General features: G+C 40.0%; 1 protein-coding gene across 2 annotated transcripts in view; it reads left to right on the top strand.

Moving 5' to 3' along the window:
* SATB2 (SATB homeobox 2) overlaps positions 1 to 25,519 on the top strand; it is a 194,674-nt gene that overhangs the window by 7,211 nt on the left and 161,944 nt on the right. For both annotated transcript variants that reach the window (XR_009865797.1, XM_062189594.1), the window contains one exon: positions 16,589 to 16,765. Coding sequence is in view for 1 of the 2 variants with exons in the window: in XM_062189594.1 (XP_062045578.1) it covers positions 16,589 to 16,765 (177 nt within the window). In the remaining variant the exon portion in view is untranslated. The remainder of the gene's footprint in view (positions 1 to 16,588; positions 16,766 to 25,519) is intronic.

Here is a 25,519-nt window from a genome sequence, read left to right as displayed (position 1 = left end):
ACACTTATTTTTCAGAGTTTTTTGGTTTCTGCTGAGATAAAATTGTCACAAATTTTCACCCTTTAAAAGTTTCTTTAATAATCCAAAATTAGGTGCATAAAATATGTAGAGTTTGTTTTATTTCAGGCAGCCAAATTTCATTCTATATAGCATGTAAATCTGTAAAGATTCCTTTATGTTCTCTTATTTAATAAGCAGCCTTTTTAAAAAACCTATGTAACTAATGTGCGATAGCATAGTAATTTTTACTGTCTTCCTTACGTGAGTGCTGAGATACAATGGCATTTTGGAACATATTTAAAGATGGAGCATTTGACAAAAGTTGTATGTGTAACAGTTTGTCAGTGAAAAGTGACAAGTGGGAAATGACAAATGAAATGTTGGCATCATCACTCTTTATTTTGATAAAAATGTCTCAATTTGCAGTGATATAATACTGTTTCATATTATTTCATGAGCTGTGTGAGATGCATAAGGGGAATTTAGATTTTGTGAACGGAAAATTAGCAGCCCAAACTCTCTTTTCAGAAGCTCTGGCAGCAAGTTCCCTTCCCCCTACTCCCCGAGAATAAGAACAGCAGTGAAACGTTGGATCTAACCCATACATTTTAACTCAGTATTGGGGGTGGGGGGGGGGGAGAAGAACTGAAAATGGTTTCAAGTAGGAGACCTTTATGCTTAGCTCAAAAAATGAAGACGAGAGTTTGCCTTTTGGTTTCCATTCTTTTCTTTCTAGCTTAGTTTGAAAATGACTGATCCCCTTGTGTGGACAGAGATTGCATGGGTCTAGCTTCACCACTGCTCTCCAGCAATAACTGAGGGTGCCAGGAAGGAGAGGTGTGAATTCTTTTTATTTTAAAGTGCAGTCGAGGTTTAGAAAATGCCTGTGTTTAAAAAAAAATGGATCTTATATACAAAGGATTCATCATCCTACTACTTAAAGGTAATGTGATAGATATTTCAATGTCAAAGCAGACGCCCTGAGTGAAAATGAGGTATGGCTAAAACAAAAGCCAGTGGAGGACTTAGATTCCCAAAAAAGCACAGTTGTTACCTCTGTAGGGTCCTAGTTTCCATTTTCTGAAGTCCTGTCATTTCTTTTGTTAGAGACCAGCTATTTGTTTTCTCCTTTTACATGGAAACAAGCCCCATATGCATGATATACTATAAAGTATTTTTGTAAAAATATTCCAGAGTAGAGTTTTCAGAATCATGGAACTCTATCTGTGTGTATATAAATATATATACACATATATATTTCTTAATTAACAGAGTTGTTTTCCTGTTTAATAGCAAGTGATTTAAAAATTGTGGTAAAATCAGTGTAATTAAGTGGTATTGAAAGGTTGTGTCAGAAATTGCCTTCTAAGACTTATGTCTTTTGCTTCTCATTTGCAAAATTTTACTTGTTTCAGATTAAAAAAAAAAAACTAGGTAAAAGAACATAATATGTAGTCAATGTGCCTTAGATATATAATTATGGCAATTGAGTTTATAGTGTGTCCTTTTTTCCCTCCCTTTTTTGATTGCTATCTCTATCTTTAAAAGGTTAGAAAAAAAGAAAAGGTGGGTATTCTAGTTACTAGTTTGATAAATGCCTACATTGCAGAAAAAAGCACATTAATAGAAATTTTAAGCGTTTGAACCTTATGATAAAATTATCAATGAACTAAGTCTTATAGCAAGCATATTCTTTATTTGTGGTTATGACACATTAGGATAATAAAACCCTCTGGGGAAATATATTTCAATTTTAGTTGCTCCTGGTATTACTATTTGCAAGTATATTAGGCAAATTCAGTTCTGCTCTGAGATGCTTTCTTTATCATTGGAATGGTGCTCTCTGTTAGCACAGTTGGTTATTAAACTGTAGCATAACATAACAAACAATACAGATAAAAAAAAAAGAGAGAGAGAAACACTGCAAACTATTATTTATTAAAAAAAGATGCATTTTACACTAGCATAACAGTTTGGTGCCCACTGATGTTTGCACAGTTACTGAAATGTGCACAGCAGCCCAGTATCTTTCTTTGTTTCCTTGAGTACTTGTACAGATATGGGGGGGAAATAGAGACTCCAGTGTGAGCAAATGTTTTCCAAAATGCTAAGATATGAAGAGGTGATCTGAGGCATTGTCCATAGCAATAATAAATTTCCTCACATTTAACACAAATATATTTTTCTTTCAAAAATATTTCTTTGCTTGTTTTTGTATTTGGTTAGAAATTATGGATCAGTTTTTTTATGACTGGTTATGACTTTTTTCTTTTATATCAAGAAAATATTTTCTTGGCAAAGAGAATAAATTTGGTTAAATGTAATTTCCAAGACTCCTAGGATATGGCCAGAGGCATAAAGGGAAAATAACCATATATTCAGATTTCCCAATTCTGATCTGGATTAAAATTGAACATTTTTATTGCATTCCTTTCAATTTTTTATACATATAAGGAAAAGCAAAATTGATATATTCTAATGGCTTATTAGGAAAATGCATTTCACATTAAAGCTCTTTCAATAGCAATGGTTTTGAAAAATCATTATTATAGTTTTGATAACAGAGCAGAACTTTCTTTTGTCATAATCCAAAGATGCTCCCAGAGCTGTGTGATAAATGTCTCTTTAAGTGTCGTAGTAAAAGAAAATGACTTGTCTGCCAAGCCAGTGGAGAGTTTATGTTGTTCTGGACCCATTTCCCAAGCAGTGATCGAAAACAGATTACAATAACAATTATACAGTCAGAAGATGCAATATCCATTTCTGCTTTAATTGAGTGAAAGAATAATAAAAACATCATTAAGAAAAATGAGGTGGACCTGTCACACAATGTACAAATTTTTAGTCTTGGAGAAGACACAGAATAACTGAAGTGCTTTTCGCTTATTCTGTGGTGCTTGTTAGCTGAAGTCTGATCTGGGGAGAGACCATTTGGCTCTCACTCCACCCTGGAAGTTCAGAGAGCAGCCCATGGGAAGACATCGCCCAGGAGACCTTGAAAGTGCTCACTGGCTTTGTTTCATAGACAGTTTGGCCATGGAATAAACTCTACCCAAGTTGTATCTAACCCTATCCCTCTCCCCCCTTTACAACCTGAGGATAAGAAAGCCAGAAGTCGCAAATGGTTCTCTTGCTACAAACTCCTGCCAAGTACTGTCTAGGTGTGGTCCCTGGACCTGCTGTCCTCTTCCCAGAGTCCTAACCAGGCTATTGGGGAGAGAGTCAAGGCTGAAGCACAGCAGCCCCCTTATTGCTTCTCAGTGCACGTCGGGTCGGGCTGGGGGGCACCGAGTTTCCATGTGTGCTCAAGTGACATGGACTGGCACTTGAGAGCCAGAGGATCTGGCTTCGATCTACCACTGTTGGAACCATTAAATCGATAATCCTTAACATCGCTGAGCCTCCAGTTCTCAGTCCCTAGAGCCATGCTTTCAGCAGCTCCTAGTGCGCTGGCAGGCAGCAGCCAAGACCGTGGCTAGTGTGTTTGTTGCTCTGTTCAGAGAAACTGTGAGCTCCCCCAAACCTGGGTGATGGCGGTGGAGTTAGCCCAGGCATCCAGCGTTTGGTGGGGATGTTAAAACTGCACATTCTGGTAGTGTTGGCCCGCAGTGCCCAGAGCCCCTGTGGACAGACCTAGAGGGGAATATTTCTTTGATCTGTTGCTAAGAGTTTCCTGGGGTTCAAGATTTAAAAACCCTTCCCAAAGTGGCAAAATGAAAGGAACAAGCAAGGCAGTACATCTTCTCAGGAGAGCTCTCATAATCCCAGAAGTGTCCCAGGCATGTCATCCCGTCAGTGTGGCATTTATGTCAAACAGCCCAAAAAAGCTTTTTAAATTTTTTCATTTAGGCTGGAGAGTCCAGTTAATAGTGCCTTCGTTAAAATACTTTTGTCAGCAAAGGGTTTTTCAGCTTTAACATTTACATAACCTAACAGCGTCGATGAATGCCATGAGCTTTAAGGGTCTATTAGTGGTTCCGTTTTTTCTCTGGACTTTATAATTTAAACCTAAACATTAATTCTGGGTGGAACTTGGCATACTGTCTTTTTTGCCTTGGAGGGAATTTTTGTTGTACAATAAAAAAAAAGTGTTTTTTTTTTCATACAATCACCTCCATGTCCCCCTTCTGCCGAGTAAATAGCAATTAAATAGTCAAGGTTTTTAAAGGTTTTTCTAGTTTAAAAAAAGTAGTGACTATTTTAAGTGGATTTAACAATTTTTCCATTAGTTCACATTGCAAAGTAATGCTTTTGATATTAACAAGAAAGATCTGTAAGGCTGATAATGCAGTGAAAATATTTTCTTCTCTCCCTCTTTCTCTGTGTCTTCCTATCCCATATACAAGAAAGCCATGTAATAATATCTTTTTCATAAAATAATTTTTGATGACCATTGAAATTTATAAATTGGCTACTTGTCTTCTTTATTAGAAACTGGGAGATTTAAAAAAATTTATCTTATGTCACGTGCAGTGACATAAAATCTATGTCTACCTTTGGCTAGAAGGAAAGAATTAGAAATCTCACTGTTAGAAAATAATGTGATTGAATTTGCCAGTATTAGTTATTTGGGAAAAATAAGAGTCTTGAGAATTTTTTAAATGTATGTTAATACTATGTTCAGGTTGAATCACTGTAAGAATCTTATTACGTCGTCATGGGAAAATTTAAAAAAAGTGGGGCAACCCTGAGGTGATGAATTGTCACGTCTGGAAACCAGAAGGTGTTCATAATGTTGGGGAAGGTTCCCTCTAGAGATAGAAGCTTCCGGCAGCAGAGAGGGCTGGGCGAGGGGACTCCTGAAGTTGTGCCTAGCTTTTGGGTTATGAAGCTTTAACCAGACAAGATTTTCTCCTTTATATTTGGCAAATGTGGTATTAGAACATCAAAAACCCTTTATTATTGAGGGAGTATAAGAAGAGCACGCTGTTCTCTGAATGGGAAGTTATTACATGTTTAACACCCAGGTAAAGCCTCTTTACAAGACTAAATAAGGTGATCCTGATTTTGTTTTGCTCCTTCTCAAATGAATCTGTAGGTGAGATTCAGCAAGACTAACTCTATTTACAGGCTCCTTCGTATGGCAAGTTTGAGCCTTAAGCACGTTTTTACAACCACCTTATAAACCCCCCAAAACTGGAGCTTACCATTGAAAGTCTGCCAATGCTGTTACAAACGATCATTAGTTCCCAAGAGACTTCACAGAGAAAAGGAACTGTAGGAAAATGCGGTGACTTTAGTTAGAGCCATTTCATTTCATGTGCATTTCTTGCCGCATGGCGAAACTAGAGGCTCACCTGCGTGTTCAGGGCTGACACCAAACACTCTCCCGTGGAAATGGATAGAATTCTTGTTAGCCCAGGGTCAGAGTATAAATGTAGCTCTTTTCACACTGTTCCAAGTGGTTAGTAGAAAACAAGCTGCAAAGTAATTCCCTCGGCCCCCCAATAAAAAGATTTATAGCAAAATAATTCTCGGCCCCATAATGAGACTGTTGTAGGTTTGTGTTTGATATTTGTAAGACTGAAATACAGTCCATGTACCCAAACTAAGCATTTATTGTAAACAAGTTAACTGCCAAGAGCTTATATTCTGTCAAACATAATTATATTGAGGATTGATGTATAGCTTGAAAGCGAGTATGAGAGAGACAGCTCTTTTTAACCAAGGACCGCTTCTGAGACGGGCTCTCTTCCTTTGAGATAGTGAGTGGCTCAGTGAAGCCGGCTCTCTCATACACAATAAACACAGCCTTGCTCTGTGAAAACATATCTGTCTGTCGAGCCCACTTCTGTTAACAAAATAGAGAAAGGAACTTATTTGCCTGCTAACTTATGTGTAGTTTTTTTTAACATCTTCATCGAGCTCTTGGCCATGATGATGCTAAGATAAGGTAGCTGCTTGTACCTGTTGGGTCCCACGGGGGTTCAGCCATGAACTGAAGCCTATACCTTTAAGTTAACCCTACAGGAAACCCTTTTTCTCCTTTAACAGGATTTTGAGCAAGAGTGTGCCTTGTCTTTTTGTTATTTTGTGTCGAGCTTATGGGATCAGGACCCTGTTGAAGGTGTGACCTCTGGTGGGGAGGGACAACAGTGATGGACTTCATTTTGTGGCCCAGAAATTATTTTCCACAAGGAATTTGTGAATCCAGAGGAATCTAAGGGGAAGGGAAACCTTTTTGAGGTTGGAATATTTACAACCTGGAATTACTCTGCTGTCCCGTATAAAATGCTGTGGTCCTTTCTCAGGGTTTTTGTTTTGAGGAAGGTAGACTTGTCTATTTTATTAGAAGAAAAGATTTCTCACGTTTGTGCTCAGGAGATAAATAAACCACTTTAGGCTTTGCTAACACTTCTCAAAGGGAGTAAAAAGTGGAATGACAGTCCTTCCTTGGCTGGGTGGAAGCCTTGGATACACGTATTAGGGATGAGAATAGGGTTTATTAGTCGATTTCTAGACAGTGGTTTAGTCTCTTTGTGATTTATACTGAACATTTTATTTGGAAAATTATATAAAACATGAGAAGAATTCTTAAAACTATAAAATGAAAAAATAACAATCCACTAATTTTTCACTATTCTTTTTCATATTTAAGTAATCATTCTAAATTACGCAGGTACAGATATACTGAAAATATGTTGTCTGGGAAGTGTTCTGTCAGATTCTAGTTTCCCCAGTCTGTAGGCTGGGTTTTATTAACTTGATCTGAGTCACAATAATAATATACTACATATTGCAAGCCAGACATCTCAGCAACCCCCAGGGAGCTGGGAAACACACATTGTGATTCTGACTTTCTTGTTCTCCCTCCTCCTGGTCTTCTCTCATCCTTCTCTGGATGTTAGCCCTTTCAGAAGCTTGGTTGCCATTGCCTGACTAAGGAGGCAGTTGTTGGATACACGAGTGAGGGTGGCTGTTAGTGGTTGGGGAAGGGTGGCCATGGCTGCCTGGCAGCTTAGGCTGGGCTTTGAAGAATCTGCTGTGTTGTTTCACAGTGATCATTTCTACACCTCTATTCAATGTCTGTAAATGTTTTCTGTTCAAACCCTGAACATCGACTGTAGTGTTTTCTTTTTGTGAGAGAGAAAGTCTTTTATTTTTCACTGTAAAAACTTTACTTTTCAGTTTTTTATTTGATAAAAATCTTCGCACTCTAGTATGATTTCCTTTGAGGCTTTGCACCAATGTTTGATCTCAATCCTTAATAATTTTTGTGAGGTAAGCTCCCCAAAGAAAACACGCTTGTGCTATGAAATATTCCCACTAGAAATCTGGGTAGTCTAGTCTTATTGAGAGCTGAGAGCTTGATTCCTTTATTAATTCCTTGCTGGACAGCCGAAGTACAGTTAACCTTTCTTAAATATTACACTGGAGAAATTAATCAAGGTTTTTTTTTTTAATTGTTTGAATTTAATGAAATAACATTTAGGCAGAGGTCAGAACCTAGGGTCATAAAGCAAGTGTTAGAATAAGGACAGTTTTGTCGACTCCATGTTTTGACTCATGAGGCTCTGACTTGCAAATAGCTTTTCCTTAGAGGGTGATAGGAAAGAGGTGAGAAGCAAATACATCTCCACGGAAATACTATTTAAAAAATTATCTTTTCAGAAAGCTCCAGAATAAAATCTCACTTAACAGAGAAGAGATCCCAGTATTCATAAATTATGGCACAGTTACTTTTTTTCTTTTTTTTTAATTTTTATTTCATAAATGTGAATTTACAAAGTGCAACTATTGTATTGTTGTGGCTTCCCCCCCAACCTCCCTCCCTCCCGTGGCCCTCCCCTCTCCCTCTCCCATCCCGCCCTTTATCGAGTTTCATTTTCAGTTACCTTCATATACTGAAGATCAACTTAGTATATACTAAGCAAGGATTTTGACAGGCTGCATTCACACAACTGCACAAGGTATAGGGTATTGTTCGACTAGTAGTGTTTTTAAGTTTCATAGTAAAACACATTAAGGACAGAGCTATACTCTCAGGGATCATTTCTATAGTTCGCACAGTTACTTTTAACATGCCATTGAGTCGCAGTAATTATTAATGTATGCATTTCTAGCATACTGTGAAAGGAACCTCAAGAATTTGGTTTTGAATGCTGGATTCTTTAACAAGATGGTCTGTGTTTGAACTTTTCTGTAATGCAAAAACTCATATATTATTTTTTACTAATTTTTTTTTAATTGCAAGATCAGTACATTTTGTTTTGATGTAGTTCCAAAGTTTTTTTTTTTTTTTTTTAAAGAAAGCTCCAGGCCTTCAGTAGTGGATGCGGGCAGGATGTCCCATAAGGGCCCACGGCTCAGGAGGAGCACAGCACAGCACCTCACGTGGAGTCTCGCCCCAGTCTGCTGGACACCTTCATGGTGATGCACAGGCAGTATCCGGCAACAGAGGTCATCCACGGCCCTGTGGGCTGGCACTCCCCCCCCCCCCCGCCCCCCAAATGGACAACACCACGGAGCGGGCTCCGGAATCCACTCCTGCTGACCATTTCCTAGAAAGCTTCCTTGTCTGCTGAATGCGGTGCAGGAGGACCAGCGTGATGCCGACAAGTCTGACAGCTGGGGTGTTCTGGGAGAAACCCAGGATCGACACTGCCTATTAATGGTGGTGATTAATGCCTCACTGCAGTTAGTGTTTTGTTGAACTGAGCCAACATTCGTTTAGGCCCTAGAGAGTCCGCTGGGGGGTGGGGGGGGAGGGGGTAGGGGAGGGCAGAGATGAGAAGAGTTAAGAAGGTGGGCCTCTCCTTGGTGCCCCGTGTTCCTGACATCAGGGAATTTAGTCCTGTGGGTCAGGCTTGCCGTGGCACAGTTCCCGGGTGTATCTCAGGCTTTTATGTTTAGATAAGTTGCCACAGCGTGCCTCCTGTGCGCCTGTGAAATCCTGTTTTGCAAACTACCATGCCAGCTTGGTCCTGCCTCTGAATTTCACGACCTTGAGAGCACCGGTCCTTCCGCCTTCAGATGGCTTTCAGGTTGAGTTGTGATCTCTCTGTGTGGGGTGAGCCCCCGGCAGAGGCAGGGAAGGCCAGAGCCCACCTCCCTTCCCCCACACAAGGCCCTCTGTCAGCCTTTGGAATTCATCCTCTCCACCCCAATCTCTGGCCTGTTTTTGCTCTAATCTTTCAAAGCTAAGACCTGCTTCAGAAGCTGCAAAGTAACGTCTGGTTTTATCAGAGAGAATTCTGTGAGTCAAATATTTCTTGATTATCATTCCCCACTCCTGCACTGAGCACCCCTCCCTACCCTCCATACTTACGCGCATGCAGAGTTTTACTGTTGAAACTTCAGTTGGGGCTCTGGTCCTGAGTTACAAACAGCTGAATCATGGGTAAATGTGAAATTGAACATTTGCATATATGGCTTACTGCATGCCCTTAAAGCAATTACTAAGCACAAATTTGCCTTCCTCATAATTGTAGCATTGACCACAGTCCCCCTCCTGTGACCCACCCAGAACTTGGTACTTTTCTGCTTCTGTCTTAACTCCTGCTTCCTCTGCAGGAAGAGTTAAGAGAAAAGCTAAAACAACAGAAACAAGTGAATAGATCCTTCACAAGCAAAGGGCGGGAAGGAACAGGGCCACTGGAGCAGTTCAGGAAGTCTAGAGACATCTGTTGGCCTACCAATCCATCCGTGGGCGCCTTCCGTGTGAGCACTGTTGGCGCCATCTTGTTCCTACAGTATTTATGACACTACCTGAAATTCCCTCCCTTTGAGGTTTATTTGGGAAAAAAGGTGTCCCTTTGTTGTTGTTGCAATGAAGATTTATCTGAAGAGATTAAGGGGCTGCTAAACCATTCAAACAATTTGTAGCATCTTTTTATCTATTAATCTCTTTGAAATGTTTGAGGTTAGCTCCTGGGGGGAGCCTGAGGCTAGCTAGGGTGGATGTGGAGCCGTGGCTGCCTCAGCCTAGAAGGTTGGGTGCCCCAGGGAGGAAGCCTGTGGCTGCTTCAGTCAGTCCCAAGAGTGCCACAGAGCAGCAAGCAAGCCTTCCTGCACTGGGAAGTTTTGCCATGGACCCTAACAAGGAGGTGAGAGATGCTCTGCCCTTCCTTTCTGGTGTTTGTAACTGCAATTCTTGGTGCTCAGGCTCTAAGGAATCGCTGGAGGCTGATACTGGCCAGTCATCGCTGCAGCTGTCTGTGACTGTGTGTGTGTGTGTGTGTGTTGGGGGGGGGGTTACACAGCCAGTACATTGCTGTGCTTTTCTAGTAAGTTCTCAATAGGAAAAGCTGGTCCCGGCTCCTTTCTGTTTCAGTTGTGCGAAAGACCCTGTACTACTGCCTGGGTGTTTGTGGTGGCATTTGGTGCAGTGTTCCAAGGGATTCGCCCTGTGATTGATTTATTGTGGTGGGTGCTGAGGGTTGTGCTTCCTCCAGGGTCAGCCTTATACAAAGGACTGATAGAGAAGCTTTGCCCTACAGCTTTGTAATCTTTAGCCCCAAAACCTCCTTCCATATAGGCCTTCCTTGCAGAAACTGGTGGACTTCAGGAGCCCTTTAGAGTGGGGGAGAAAGCCTGGCCCGCTCTCTTCTCAGACTTGCTCCTGTCATTCAAGGGGCAGTTCCTGGAGAAGGGTAGAGCCAGCAAAGGGGCTAGGGAGGAGGTAGGACCCCACGTACCTTCTCACAGACTGTGATCCATTTACTTGAGCCTTTGTGAGTGACGGAAGGGAGGAACTGTTTGTGGATCCTCCACACCCAGCACCTGACACCTGGTAGGCAGTCAAAAAGTGAATTTACTTTTGGGCAGCACAGGTCACACACTGGACAGGGCAAGTGGGAAAGGGTCTTTCCTAAGAGGCTAAGTCCTTAGATTGCTGCCGGTGTGAATTGTGGATCATGGCTCACCCCTCTCCTAAGAACTCACCATGCTCAAGATTCAGAGTTAGATAACCCCAGCTGAGCTGCTCTCTCCTCTCTCTGCTTGTTGGGGCATGTCACTTATTCTTCCTTTGTTTCCCTTTCTTACTTTATTAGACAGGAATAGTAATAACCATCTTACAGGGTACATGTGAAGAGACAGATGTGAGAAGAAAATAAAGGCGCATATGGCAGGTGAACTTCGTGTTGAGCTAGGAGGTTCATTGCAAAGGAGAGGTTTAGGGTTCAGCGTTTGGCTAAGCAGCTAAGACGCTGCTTCCCGGATGCCTGTGTCCGGTATCTGGAGTGCCTGGGTCCAAGTCACAGCTCTACGCTTGATTCTAGCTTTCTGCTTCTGTGGACTCGGGAAGGCAGTGATCATGGCTTAAGTAGCTGGGTCCCTACCACCCAGATTGAATTCTAGGCTGTACTAGTCCTGGCCATTGCAGGTGTTTGGGGAAGTGAACAAGCAGATGGGAAATCTCTCTCTTTTTGTCTGCCTCTGTCTCTGCCGTTCAAATAAAAAAAAAAAAAAAAAAAAAAAAAAAAAGCAAAGGAGAGATTTGTGCTGTGTCCCTGCTTTGGTGGGAGGCGATTAAATCCCACCATCTAGTTGCTATGCTGCTGAGCTGTCTTAACCTTTCATTGTCCAGGTTAAACATTCCAGAGCATTAGAGAATATTCTCCCTTAGGTTCATTTTTAGAGCCAGCGGTTAGGGCATTTTCTGGAGACAGTCACTGCTCTTTAGGAGCACTAGAAGGGACAAAAAGCCTTTTTGTTTATTAAAGATGATGAACTAATATATTAAGGAATGAAACAGCAGCCTACAATTCACTTCATGATGCAGAGGACGTGTCGTGTTGGATGTTGGGTTTCATCAAAAGTGCACGTATCTTCAGGTTTCCCAAGGGGCACTAGAGAAATGTACATGACAGTCACACAGTTGCCCCAGTATCAGTTTGAGACGAATTAACCTCGTGTGAGAAGAACCATTATATGTGTTGGTATTGGCAGGTTGCTTAGAGCAGTGCTCTTTGATAGAAAGATAACAGAAGCCCCATGTGGAAGTGAAAATTTTCTAGTCGCTGCATAAAAAAAATCAACAGGTGAAGTTAATTTTAATATTATATTTTATGTAACAATATATCCAAGATATTATTTTCACATGCAATTTGTTTTTTGAGGTGATTTCTTTATTGGTCTTAAACCATTAAAATTGAGTGTGTATTTTACACTTTCTAGCACATCTCCATTCGAGACCAGTCCCACTTGAAGTGCTTCCTCGTTGGGCAGGCAGTGTGAGAGTATGAAGTTCAGTGCTTTTTAACACATTTATCTCTTTCTGAAGGCACACATTGAAGATTGTAAACCATTATTATTTTCATAATAGGCCTTTCAATGAATATTAGTTTCTTTATGCAACTTAATGATTAGGCCATTTGATAATTACCAGTGTTTTTATTCCGAAGAAATGCTTTTCAGTAAGACTCATGAGCATTGTTTACAGAACCTGGGCAAAATTTATTGATTTTTTTTCTTTGTAAAATGGTGCTCTTACTGATTTTGAAAGAGAGAAATAGATTCTGTTGTTTGAGAGCTGTGAGATAACTTGAATGTACTAAATTGCTTAAGTCTCACAACTGTGACATAGATATTATTACTTGCATATTATCTAGGAGGAATTTGAGTGGTCAGATAAAGTAGCCAAGGTCACTGGCACAGATAAGGAGTAACAGGACCAGGATTAGACCCAAGAATAGCCTGCCTCCTCCCCCATGCTGGTCATCACCGGGTCTCACCATTTCTCCCACGCCTCAGCCCATGTGGCCGTCGTGAAGCGTGGCTCTCACAGCAGTGAACTATTCATAATTAGACACGCTGCAGAATTAATGTCACAAAGAAGATGACAGTCCCATCATCATACCTAATGACAATTGCAAAAATTCATTTTTCTAGTGTCGAGAGAGCTCCAGGCTTACAACAGAATTCCCCGTTCATCTCAACTGCCAGAACAACTCTTGGTTTTTAGGAAGTGGCTGGGACTGAGTGCTGGTCCTCCAGATTAAACCACCTGCTTACCTCCTGCAATTGTAAAAGGCTTAGCAAGGCTTACGATCAAAAGGTTCAAAATTCTGTACTTGATCGTCTGGAAATGGGTCTGTGTTACAATAAAAGAAAAATAATGCCATGAGCTCAAGACACCCTGGCTAGAGCAAGAGATTTTCTTTTTTGACCACTTCTAAATTTTGTTGAAAGTGCATTTTATTTTATGTTGCTTTTCTTTCATCGAAACAATTCTTTTTATTATTAAGTTGGTCTTCTTTTTATTATCTTCAGAATTTTTCCTGTTCTTAATTTATTTTTTGTAGTGCTTTCCAAAGCCCTTCCTTATCTTTCTATCCACTGTCCCTTTTTTCTTTTTGCCTGGGGAGGGTGATGGGACCAAATGGATAAATATCTCATTTTGGGGTGTATTTTTCTGTTCATCCTTTTATAGTATTCTTTCCTTGGGGATTTCCTGTTTTTATAGGCCTTTTAAGCCTATGTCTTAATTTTGTTCTTCCCACATCTGACCTCAATTGCTTTGCTATTTTTCATGTTTATTGTCATTATCACTGATAATTGCATCTATCTGTCCTGACTTTTTCTTTTGTAAAAATTGTACTTCATTTTAAAAACCATAATTGTTTAGATTGACCTAATTCTAGTAAGAAGCTCTATTTTTCTATAGGTTAAATATAATCTGCTTAGGCTATCTTTATTGTCTCATATGTAAGTGTATATGCTCCAGAAGAAATCCTATTATCATGGAGTCCCAGTTAATATTGTTTTAGTTTATAAATAATTTCAAAATACTCTCTCCCTTTTAAAAGTAGATGATATTCTGAAGGAGTGAGGTTGGTGCTTCCTTCTGACTGTAAGGAGTTACCATTATCATTTCAAGGAATTGCTTCTTTCAGTCACTGAACTGAAAAAACTTAGGGGATATTTTAGTCATTGACAGTTCCCATGTGTTTTAGATCCCTGTGCTTTCTGTGTTACATTTTATATTTCTTGCTTATTTAGCAGTTAATGTTATTTTTTAAAATTAATAGGGTCTTTTATTTTTCAGTTGACTGTAGACTTTAAAAAGATTTATGGTTCCTAAATAATGGACACATAATAGATTATGGAGCAACTGGATTCATTTAAAGATCTTATCTGTGATTCCCAGATGTGTGACACTCAGATGTTGACATTAGGAACAGCACATGGATTTTCAGAATCGAAACTTATGTACACACAGGTATTAGTGGTGAAGTAGCTTATGGCACCACTGACTACATGGCCTTAAGTGTGCATATGCTTAAATGATTAAAAGTAGAAATCAACCTGCTTCCTTGGACAAAGATTATATCCAGTATGTAAGAGGTAAAAGGTCTAAATGGGGGCTATTCTCTGCTGGTAAGGACTCTCATGAGTGGGTTCCATAAAATGCCCTTATGCTTGCTTAGGAAGATTTTATAAAGTCTTCAGCTTCATTGAGGGCAGGGGCTTTATCAGGCTTGTTCTCATTTATCTCTGTGGAGCCTCGGGTTGCACAGTAGGTATTCAGTGAATAAATGCTAGATAAATGAATGACTGCAGGAACAATTTGGGAGAAATCTAATACAGATGATTCATTTCATGTTTTAAATATATTTGAGAATAAACTCAGAAGAAATAAATAAGCATTTCATATACCAGCCATAGTTACAGTTTTAAAAAATATTTCATAAGGTATCATGTGGTGGATGCTCTTTATATACAAAAAATCACCGTTATCTCATATGTTTCCAAAAATATGCACCATAGCTAGTGTATCTGCTGTAGACAATAGTGCTGCTTTGTTGTTCTGTTCAGCTATTGAGTCAATAGCTGTCCCAGGTAGTGTATGGTGTGACTTGTTAGGCTGTTGTGCAGGCTTAATAATAATTACCCTGATCTTTAATGATAACAATTCTTAATGAGTATTATTATTGTTAATAATGATATTTAATAATTACACCCAATACTTATTATCTTTAATAATAATAATTAGCACATGGGAACTAGTTGCACCATTGTATTATCTTTAGAGCGAAAATCTAAGTCCGTGACCTAGTAGTTTTCGGCGGATCTGCTCCCACCCTCTGCTTTCCACATCAGAGTGAGTCAGGAGGCTCCCAGGGTCGCAGCAGCAGCAGCGAGGGTCTTCTGGAGAAACTGCCGTGGCCTCTGTGTTGGGGGCATTCTCCCATCCGGTCGTTTCATGCAGCACTCTTATTTTTATTGTCAAGTGACTGTTTTCTCCCCTTCTCCTGCCTCTCTGCCTGCCTACCCATCCTCCGTAGCTGTGGGTTGTTTGTGCACAAAGTGAGGACCCAGAGCAGACCCTTACTCCATAATGTACTCATTTCTGTGAATTCCGTGGGGGCAGAGTCCATGTTTATTACTTGTGTGTTGGTAAAACTTTGATCTTCTTCTGCCTCGGCTATGTTTAGATTAAGTGCCTGTATGACTTTCTTAAAAATAAAAAAACAGTTAAAAAAATCTTTGGTGAATTAAACATTTTTTAGCTTTTCACACTTTGATACAAAGCAGAGAAATATTTCAGTGACAACAGATTTCAACAGATTTTCAACTAGACTAATTTGCTTTATTCTTTAGGGTAGTTTATTTCTCTTCTCTGAAAACACATGAAAAGATAGTCCCTTTCAGTCATAACTGGTGTAGAAGTATAAAATAATAATTTTAAAGAGATGAAGTTTTGTATTTGGATATTTTTTTTGACATATAAGTTAAATGCTAGGTAAGACTTCTATGGTCAGGCTAATTGATGATCTATTTATCAAAATAAAGGAAAGAACACACACAGGGGAGACTTTTTTTTTTTTTAAGATTTATTTATTTGAAAGGCAGAGTGACACAGAGAGAGGAGAGACAGAGAGATCTTCCTTTCATTGCTTCATGCCCCAAATGCCCGCAGCAGCTGTACCTGGTCAGGCTAAAGCCAGGAACTCCAGCCAGGTCTCTCATGTGATCGTAGGGACCCAACTACTTGGGCCTTCATCTGCTGCCTCCAAGGATGCATTAAAAGAAAGCTGGATTGGAAGTACCAAGTAGCCAGGACTTGAACCCGTGTCTTGATATGGGATGCCGGTGTTGCAAGTGATGACTTAACTCACTGTGCCACAGCGCCCACCCAGGGCAGGCGGGACCTCTGTAACTTTCTATTGATTGTCTTGTTACACAGTTACCTAGCACCTTCTGTCCTGAGTCAGACATGCCTCCCTACCAGGTATCCTACAACTGGAAATTTTGAAATACATTGCAGATTAGATCTGAAAATACTGGTGGTGATTTAGTAGCTAATGGGAAACCTGTAGACATTAAAGTTTGGAAGGTCTGTAAGATCACCTCGACCTCCTGTGTGCCAGGACACCTGTGATTGGTGCACTCCTTTTTGAAGAAAGGAGGACTCTCAGGGCCACTGCCACCCCCCTGGCAGTTCTGCTGTAGTCTGATGGTGACAATAGAAGGGGAAACCCAGAGCTTTCCATTAGGCCCCTCTGCCTAAGAGGCTTGTTTAATCTAAGCCACTGTTGATCACAGATGAGTGACTTTTATAACTGTCTCTTTCCTTCTCATTCTGCTGACCGCGATTTGCTTGGTAATGTTTGTGCTTTGCTCTTGAATTTTGTCCCTCCAGGTTTGATGATTCCTGTGTTTTGTGTGGTGGAGCAGTTGGACGGCTCTCTTGAATATGACAACAGAGAAGAACACGCCGAGTTCGTCCTGGTGCGAAAAGATGTGCTTTTTAGCCAGCTGGTGGAGACTGCGCTCCTGGCCCTGGGTTACTCCCACAGCTCTGCTGCCCAGGCTCAAGGTAATAACGCAGACCCCCTCCCCCTGCTCCGGGCCGCCTGCGTTCCCTGATACAGTTCTCCAAACAAGGTTTGAAGGAGAATTGTTCGAGTTAGCATCTTTATCAGACCATGAGCAGCAAAATGTTTCTTGCAGTCTTGCTGTTTTGGGAAGCAGCTGATCAGCACCTCTAGAACCACCCAAATCGACTTGCATTTCAAAGAATTCATAATTCTGTCATTTTTTCCAAGTCAGCTAATTGGTGTTCCCAGGGCCAGTGGTGAGATGTTTAGCTCCTAACTTTACCTGATTCAGTTTTCTAAATTTATTTATTGCTTTGGGCCGATGGCTTTTGTACTTTACAATTAGCTTTTAACTAAGCAGAAGAAAAATGGATGCATCTTATTTTTTTGTATCTTTGAAAGCTATTGCATAGTTTTGATGTGGTCCATTCATTTAAAAAAATTGCTGTGTCTTTTTGATTAATTCCATTTACCTATTTAATTAAATATTAAAATTGCATCATTACTTTAGTGTCTATTGTACAATGCTGGGGAGCTCATTTTGAGCATCTGTTGTTTCATTCTGAAGCATAGCCCATTGTTCTTTTATGCCAAAGAACTGACAAATAACCAAAAACCTTGAATATTGGAAAATAAATTTTTGTTATTCAATGAAGTTATTATTCTTGTTTTTCAGCTGAAATGACTGAATTGTGTAGTTTATGATTATGGTTATCACTAAAGGAAGGAAACCTATAACTTCCAGATCTTGTTCTACAGATTAATGTTCTAAATTACCATCTTTACTTAGCATTTGCCTACGTGCAAATATTTTTGCTGTATATTTTTTGAGTTATTCATACGATTGTTAAAAACTCTCAGGTAGAGCTTTGTTTATTCTGATAAGGAAGCTCTGAGAGATTAAGCATTTATATAAACCTACAAGTGCTTGTATGATGACCCAGGACAAGAAATTAAAATTCTTAAGCTCCTGGCTCTGTTTCTGTAAGCAGATCATGGCTTTTTAAAATATGTGTTAGCTCTCCTAGGAAGGCAGCCCACTTGAAACCAGAGGGGTTAAGAAGGTTTTCCAGGGTCAGCGTGAGCCCTGTGGGTTATTGTGGGTCTGAGTGCATCTGCATCGCCGTGGCGGGCCAGTCTGCGTTCACTGATGTCGCTGCTTCACAGAGTCTGATGCTTTCAAAGCAGTGTGATAAAAGGTGATTCATTTCCTTTCTCCGACGACTTTCCTTCTTGTGTGAGAGATTCAGGATTTGATCCCGAGCAAATTGCATACTGGGCACCATTGCTTTTATTTCATGCTATGTGCCTAAATGAAATAAAAGAATCCCCCCTCCCATTCCCCCATAAACTTTTCATGCCATTTTAGGGATATTTTTCTCTGAATGTAAAGGTCATTGTATCCCACTGCTTGCATCCTGGTGTGCCAGCTTCCTGTTTGACAGCGCTATCCATCTCAGTTAGCACGGCTGCTCAACGCGTCGTGAGCTCACATGTGGAACACAGAGCACTAAGTGGCCAAGATTTGATTCTTGGCACATGCCGAGGGAAGGGACTCTCAGGAAATTTGCACTAGAGAGCCACACTGAGAGCCTTTCAGTGATGTGGACTGAGAATTCTACTCACCAAGGTGAGATACACAAGCAATAAATATCGTCTGTGGCGGAGGATTAAACATGGTACAAGTCAGCAGTGATTATTTGTTTCCTCAAATGTTTTTGAAAATTGAGGTTGTAATATAATAAATGTTAGATGTTTATAAGTTGAGTCAACATTTGGAATATGCTCTAGATCTCAGTTAAACCTTATTTTGTAAGCAAGCAAAGGTCTTATCACTAGGATCTGTACTGTCATCTCACAGAGGAAAAAAAAAATCTCTGTTTTGTTTTAGGCTGATCTCTGTTTTGGGTAAATGAAAAAAACAGAATTATTTATTTTGAAATGACTGTATTAGATCTTTGTTATCATTCAGATCATTTAAAGTATGCAGTTTGCACAACATGAATTATAAAACAGGTTGTTGTGCTGGACAAACAGCAGAGGAGAGGAAAGGAGATAGGAGAAAACATGACTTTTTGGTGGTGAAAGGCATGAGCTTTTATGGTAGTTTTTTTCTGGTTTTGCTGTTTGATTAGCGTTTATGTTATTCCCCCAGGATGGGGGAGTCACTGAAACCTCCCAGCAAATCCATCTGAGCTCAGGAACTGCAGAATCTTGTCTTCCTATGCTGGAAAAGGCGGGCATTGTTTAAAGACTGAGGCTCCTGAAACAAGATTTTTTATTTGACATGACCAGAAAAAAAGTTTCAGTAATTGACTGGAAGAGTATTTCAGATTGCCAGTGAAAGAAAACACAGGAGCAATGTCATTGTTTTGGAATGGTGCTCGAGTTCCAAGGACCAGGCGGGGGACCTGTGCCCTTGTGAGCACAGGGTAGACGATTTCTTTTTTCTGCTAAGACAGGCCCTCCAGGTGAGCTGCAGAAATTTTCTCGAGAGAGAATGCTTACTTCTGAAGAACTACCGAAATGGAGTTTGTGAATTACGGCCCCTCTGTGGTCATGTTAACAGTAACTTTTTTTTTTTTTTTAAAGATTTATTTATTTATTTGAGAGGCAGAGCTGGAGAGGCAGAGGCAGAGGCAGAAGCAGAGAGAGAGAGAGAGAGAGAGAGAGAGAGGTCTTCCATCCGCTGCTTCACTTCCCAGATGGCCGCAATGGCTGGAGCTGAGCTGATCTGAAGCCAGGAGCCAGGAGCTTCTTCCGGGTCTCCCATGCAGGTGCAGGGCCCAAGGACTTGAGCCATCTTCTACTGCTTTTCCAGGCCACAGCAGAGAGCTGAATCGGAAGTGGAGCAGCCAGAACTTGAACCAGTGCCCATATGGGATGCCGGCACTGCAGGAGATGGCTTTACCTGCTATAAGCCACAGTGCCAGCCCCTAATAGTAACTTTTATTTCAAGGCCAAATATTAGAACTCAAGAGAGAATAAGGGCACATGGTGCTGTCATAAATCATGGATAGCTCTATGTCCAGTCGGTCCACACCCTCCATTCTCAACACACATGCCACCAACTCATCAGGATGTGAAATGCAGGACTCATCAGACATGCTGTTGTACCTATGAAAAAAGAGTTGACTGCTCTTTGCTTTTCTCAGAGTAAGTAGACTAACGTCTAGTGAATGACAAACACATTTGACCCCGGACTGTGCACTGTGGTCCTTGTCTCTGCACCACATCTTTGAGGCTTTGGCAGAGGAGTATTATCCTGGGAGACTGCTGGTACTCAGGGCCATCAGAATTTCCCTGATTTTCCATCTTAAAGTCACATTTCTGTTCTTTTTCCTTTTCTTCCTTTCATTCCTGCCCCATGAGGCTTTTGGTACTAGACATGAAGCTCCCCACACTGTCCAGAGAATTCCTTAGCCCACAGATTTGGCTGTTCATACTTGCCTTGGTGACGGTGGACTTTGACACATAGCCAAGATGGCCAGGTGACATCTCACTGTGCACGTTTGACTTAACAGCCAGTTTATCAACAACAGTGTTGATAAAACAGCATGTTAGTGGCTGTTTTATCCCTCTCCTGCTTTCTGTAAATGTTGAAATGAAATTTAAAACTTATTTCTGACCAGATAATTTTATTTAAAAATATAAACATGCTGAGCAATAAGTAAGCAAAAATCCTTTTGCTAGATATTTTTGGGGTCAAAATTATGGGTTCAGGAAGAGAGGTGCTAATCATCATTATTTCTTATTTATGTTGGAATAATTATATTTATGCAGTCAACTTGAAGTGATATTTTTTTAAAAAATAGCACAGAAAAATATATTTAATAGATGTTATGTGAGTCTAGGAGAGTGCCAGATATAGGCTCAGTTATATAAAATGCTGCATACATAGAAAGACAAAGGAACTGTATTCAAATGTCAACAGAGTAGATGGGGTTTTATGTGGAGCTTTTCTTTCCTTCTAATCAGAGAAAAATATAAATCTGAAATTCTACTTCCCCCACGAATTACTCTCTGAATACGCAGAAAGTGGTTATTTCTACCTTATTCCCTGATTTTGAGAAGCAGTTCACTTTGTCCCTATTTTTTCCATAAATATGAAAATCTATACGTGAAACAGATGTATTTCCTATTGTTTTTCCATGGAAGATTAAAAAGAGTCAATACGTTATTAACAAACCCCTGTGATGTATAAACCAAGGAGTTTCTTAGAGTTTTAACAGTGGTAGGTAACAACAGAGTGGTTAGTATGTCAGGCACTCTCCTAAGAGACTTAAGTACACTAGTTCATTTAATTCTCACAACATCCTTTTGAAATAAGTTTTTGTGTTTTCCATTTCATGGAAGAAGAAACTGAGATAAAGAAAGAATGGGACTAACTTTCCTGGGGGCACTGGCTGGTGGGCGGAAAAACTAAGATCTGTAGCCCACTGACCACCTCCCGAAATCAGTGTCCCTAATCACAGAGCTGGCCTTTGATAATTCTGATGTTTGGTAGGAGCCAATTCTTACTTAATATTTGTTCTTTACTTTGTGACATAAACCCTACAATGCAGTGCTTTTAGGGGGTGCTTACTAACCACCTGGTAGCTCTATATGTTTGATAATTATAATACCATGAATGTGTCCTTTCCATTATGAAATATATGGAGTTGCTTTTTCAAGGTGACTAAGATAGACATCATTAACAACAACAATAAAAAAAAAACCAGACCTCACGGAATTGTTTTCTTTTGAAGCCAACTTCTAAAACTATGTGAAGAGTCAATAGTAGTTTGAGTAACTCAAGTATATGATTTTTGCTTATGATGCCAGAATGAGCCATGATCTGAAAATAATGCATATTCCTTAGCAATTCTGACCTTAAAATTAATTAATTCAGCAGTGTGAAATGCCTGTTGTGTGTCAGTCACATTCTAGCTTTCGGAGATAAAGAAGTGAGAAAAAAATCCTGCTTTCCTGGAGTTTACATTAGAAGTTAATTTTTGATCTTCTGAGCTCAGATATGTCAAATGCTGGGATTCAGAGACTATAGGTGCAAAGAGGATTTGTTTACAAGCCTGGTGCTAATTTAGAGCTAAATATTCACTCGGTTCCTGAAAAGTGCTTGGGAATTCTCCTTCCTCTTGTCATCTATTGAGAGTAGATAACAAATGGGAAGTATGAGTTAATTTTCTAGAAAATTTTTGCTTTATTAAAGGAAAATCATTTGTTTGCCAGTTGTCTCCATTGTTTATTCACTTTTCAGAATAGCCCTGTCTTTGGCTTTGGTTTTCGTTGGCAAAGGCCTTCTGCTCTCAGGGGCCCATTTCTTCCATGCACAACAGTGGCACTTATAGTTGGCATTCCATCAATATTGGAAGAATGAGCAAATGACCTTGAGGATATTGTTTATCGCCTTGGAGAAACTTACACATTCCTAAAAAGTACCGGTTAACTTGTTCGAACCCGGCGCCCATATGGGATGCTGGCGCCGCCGGCGGAAGATTAACCAAGTGTGCCACTGTGCCGGCCCCATGAGGATATTTTTATAAAAAGAAAGAGCTTCATTTGTTTCTTATCTCTGTATATATTATTCATTTATTATTATATACTCTCCAGTGGCCTAACTCTGTACTGTGTCCTATTGGGAAGACTTTCACATAGAAGCTACTTTTTCTTTTTGTTTTCTTTTTTTTGTTTTGTTTTGTTTTGTTTTTAAGATTTTATTTATTTATTTGAGAGGTAGAGTTACAGAGAGAGGGAAAGGCAAGGAGAAAGGTCTTTCATCAGCTGGTTTACCTCCCAAATGGCTACACTGGAGCTGGGCCGATCTGAAGCCAGGACCCAGGAGCTTCTTCCAGGTCTTCCACAGGGTTCAGGCCCAAGTGCTTGGGCCACCTTTTTTTTTTTTTTTAAAGATGTATTTTATTTTTATTTACTTGAAAGAGTTACAGAGAGAGGTAGAGACAGAGAGGTCTTCCATCTTCTGGTTCACTCCCCCACTGGCCACAATGTCTGGAGCTGAGCCGATCCAAACCAAGAATTGAGCCATCTTTTACTGCTTTCCCAGGCCATAGCAGAGAGCTGGATCAGAAGAGGAGCAGCCGGGACTAGAACTGGCACCCATGTGGGATACCGGAGCCTAAGGCCAAGGCTTAACCCACTACTCCACAGTGCCGGCCCCCATAGAAGCTACTTTTAAGGAAAATTTCATCATTAGAAATGAATACCCTTTCCATTTAAATTGCTCAGTGCTTGAAATTCTCATTTCTTAAATCAATTGCCTAAAATTTTTTTATATGGAAACGTGTATCACAGACAGATTCAAGAGACTTGAGCCTTAAACACTCATTAAGTCTTCATCTAGGATCAACAATAGTAATTCATTACCACTCCTGTCTAAAATCTGTCCCCACGTGCTTGCTTCGGCAACACACATACTAAAATCTGTCTCCACCTACTTGTTGCCCCTGCCTCACCAGATTTTTTTAAAGTGCATTAAGACCTCATGTTTTATTCAAATATTCCTCCTAAATGTTTCTAAAAAATAAAGACTCTTTTAAAAACATAACTGCAATACCATAATGGCTACTAAAGAAAAGATAATTCTTTAATATCATGAAATAGTAAAGTTTGAACTTTTCTAATTGTTTTCTACATTTTAAAAAATTGTTGACTTATTCCAATTAGGAGCCATATCAGTTGCACTTGGTTAATGTGTCTGTTAAGTCCTTTGAATCTTTGGGTTTTCCAAAGTCTTAGATTGTTATAAATTCTTGCATAAACTTGTGTTTGCTGCTTTAAATCAGAACCATTTTTGTTTGCTAAACTTAATGGAAATCTTAACCCTATAACTTCCTTTACATATTATGATTTCAAATGAATAATTAGCAAGCTCAGTCACAGGCTTGGAAAGGAATTCAGAAATTCACACTGTTTTTGAAGGGAGGGTGGTTAAAAGACATATGTTTTCTAGAGCCAAAGGTTTTTTTTTTTCATGCTCTGAAAGTTTGACATTTTCCCTATTGAAAACGTTTAAAATGATCTCTCGTCTCGTCTTGCTTTCTGCACTTCTTTCTTTGGCACTCCCTCTTTCTGTCTCTCTCTCTCTCTCTCTCTTTTTTTTTTTTTTTCACTTTCCCGTCTTTAATTAAACTCTCATGTTTGGGAGACTTTCAGCAGTTTTTTCTTTATAAGGGCAACGTTGAAAAAAGGTGCATATTTAGAAATTTCAGACCTTGGAGCAAACTTTTAACAAACAAGCTGCTTTTTAAAAAATTCTGTGGTTCCCAAAAGGGAACTGAAAGAGCTACCCCAAATTGCTATTAACCATGTTGCAGCCCTCATTAGAGCTGGATAAGCCAAAATGTAAAACACAGTTCTTTAACAGACCACCCTCCCACACAGACACACTCAGGGTTCTCCTCTCCTCTGCTACCTTAAGTTCAATACCTGTGTGTGTGTGTGTGTGCAACAGAAAATCCTGAAACATTATTTTCTAACTAGGTGTCAAGGGAAAAATAATACTCATTTTATTTCCTTATGTAATACATGGTCAAGATTCAATGTCTAATAAAACTATATATAGTTCTGTATTTCTTATATTATCATAAATCTGTGTCATTTAAAAAATATAGATATGTAATTATGGCTCGCATGAAGGTCAACTGGAGGGAATATTGTCAATATGTAAAATTTGTAGAGGATGAAGACCCTATCCAATTTGGTTTTCTTTCTTTATTATTTGAAAGGGAGAGTCACAGAAAGAGGGAGAGACACAGAGACAGAGAGAAAGGGAGGAATCCTCCATCTGTTGGCCCACCCTGCAAATAGCTGTGCAGGGAGCTGGATCATAAGTGGAGCAGCTGGGACTCAAACCAATACCTGCATGGGATTCCAGTACTGCAGGTATCAGCCCAGCCTGCTAGGCCACAATGCCAACTCCACCCCCCAATTTTTAAATTCATAGTTTTTGATAAAAACTATTGAGAGTGATGAATGAATGGGTGATCTCATTTTAACTTTGATCTTGAGTTTTCTTCTTGAAAATACACACTTAAAATATTCTATCAGTGGAAATAATTCTTTAACAAGTCTAATTCATTACTTCCTCCATGATGAGGGAAGTTCTGCAATGTTTTCAGTTGTCTGTTTTCTTGGGGGCAGCTGGCCATGGTAACATTTCACATTGGTGTTCTTGTTGTTGTTTTCTTGTTTTGTTTTGAGATGGAGACAGAGAGGGAAGGAGAGAGATTCTATCCATCTACTGGTTTACTCCCCAGATGCCCATGCTGGGACTGTACTTGGCCAAAGCCTTGAGGCGGGAGCTCAGTCCAGGTCTCCCATGCGGGTGGCAAGAGCTCAAGTTACTTGCACTGTCACCTGCTTTCACCCAGGGTCCGCATTTGCAGAAAGCTGGAGTCAGGAGCCAGAGTCAGGGCTTGAACCCAGGCACTTCGATGTGGGAATCAGTATTTTAACTGTTTATGCTTAACGTGCTCACCCCAGTGCATTTGTGTTTTTTAATATTTTTAAAAATTAATTAATTTTTATTTATTTGAAAGAGCAAGAGAGAGTGAGTGAGAGAGGGAGAGATCATCCATTTACTGGTTCACTCCCTAAATGTCCCCAACAGCCAGGTTGAAGCCAGGAGCCTGGAACTCTATCTGGGTCTCCTGCATGGGAGGCCAGGGACCTAAGCACTTAAACCATCACTTGCTGCTACCCAGGGTGTTCATTAACAGAAGCCTGGACTCGAACCC

This window comes from Lepus europaeus, chromosome 1 (genome assembly GCF_033115175.1).
Source record: "Lepus europaeus isolate LE1 chromosome 1, mLepTim1.pri, whole genome shotgun sequence".
Taxonomy (NCBI): Eukaryota; Metazoa; Chordata; class Mammalia; order Lagomorpha; family Leporidae; genus Lepus; species Lepus europaeus.
The sequence above is the reverse complement of the archived record's forward strand: the minus strand, read 5'-3'. Positions and strand labels throughout refer to the sequence as shown.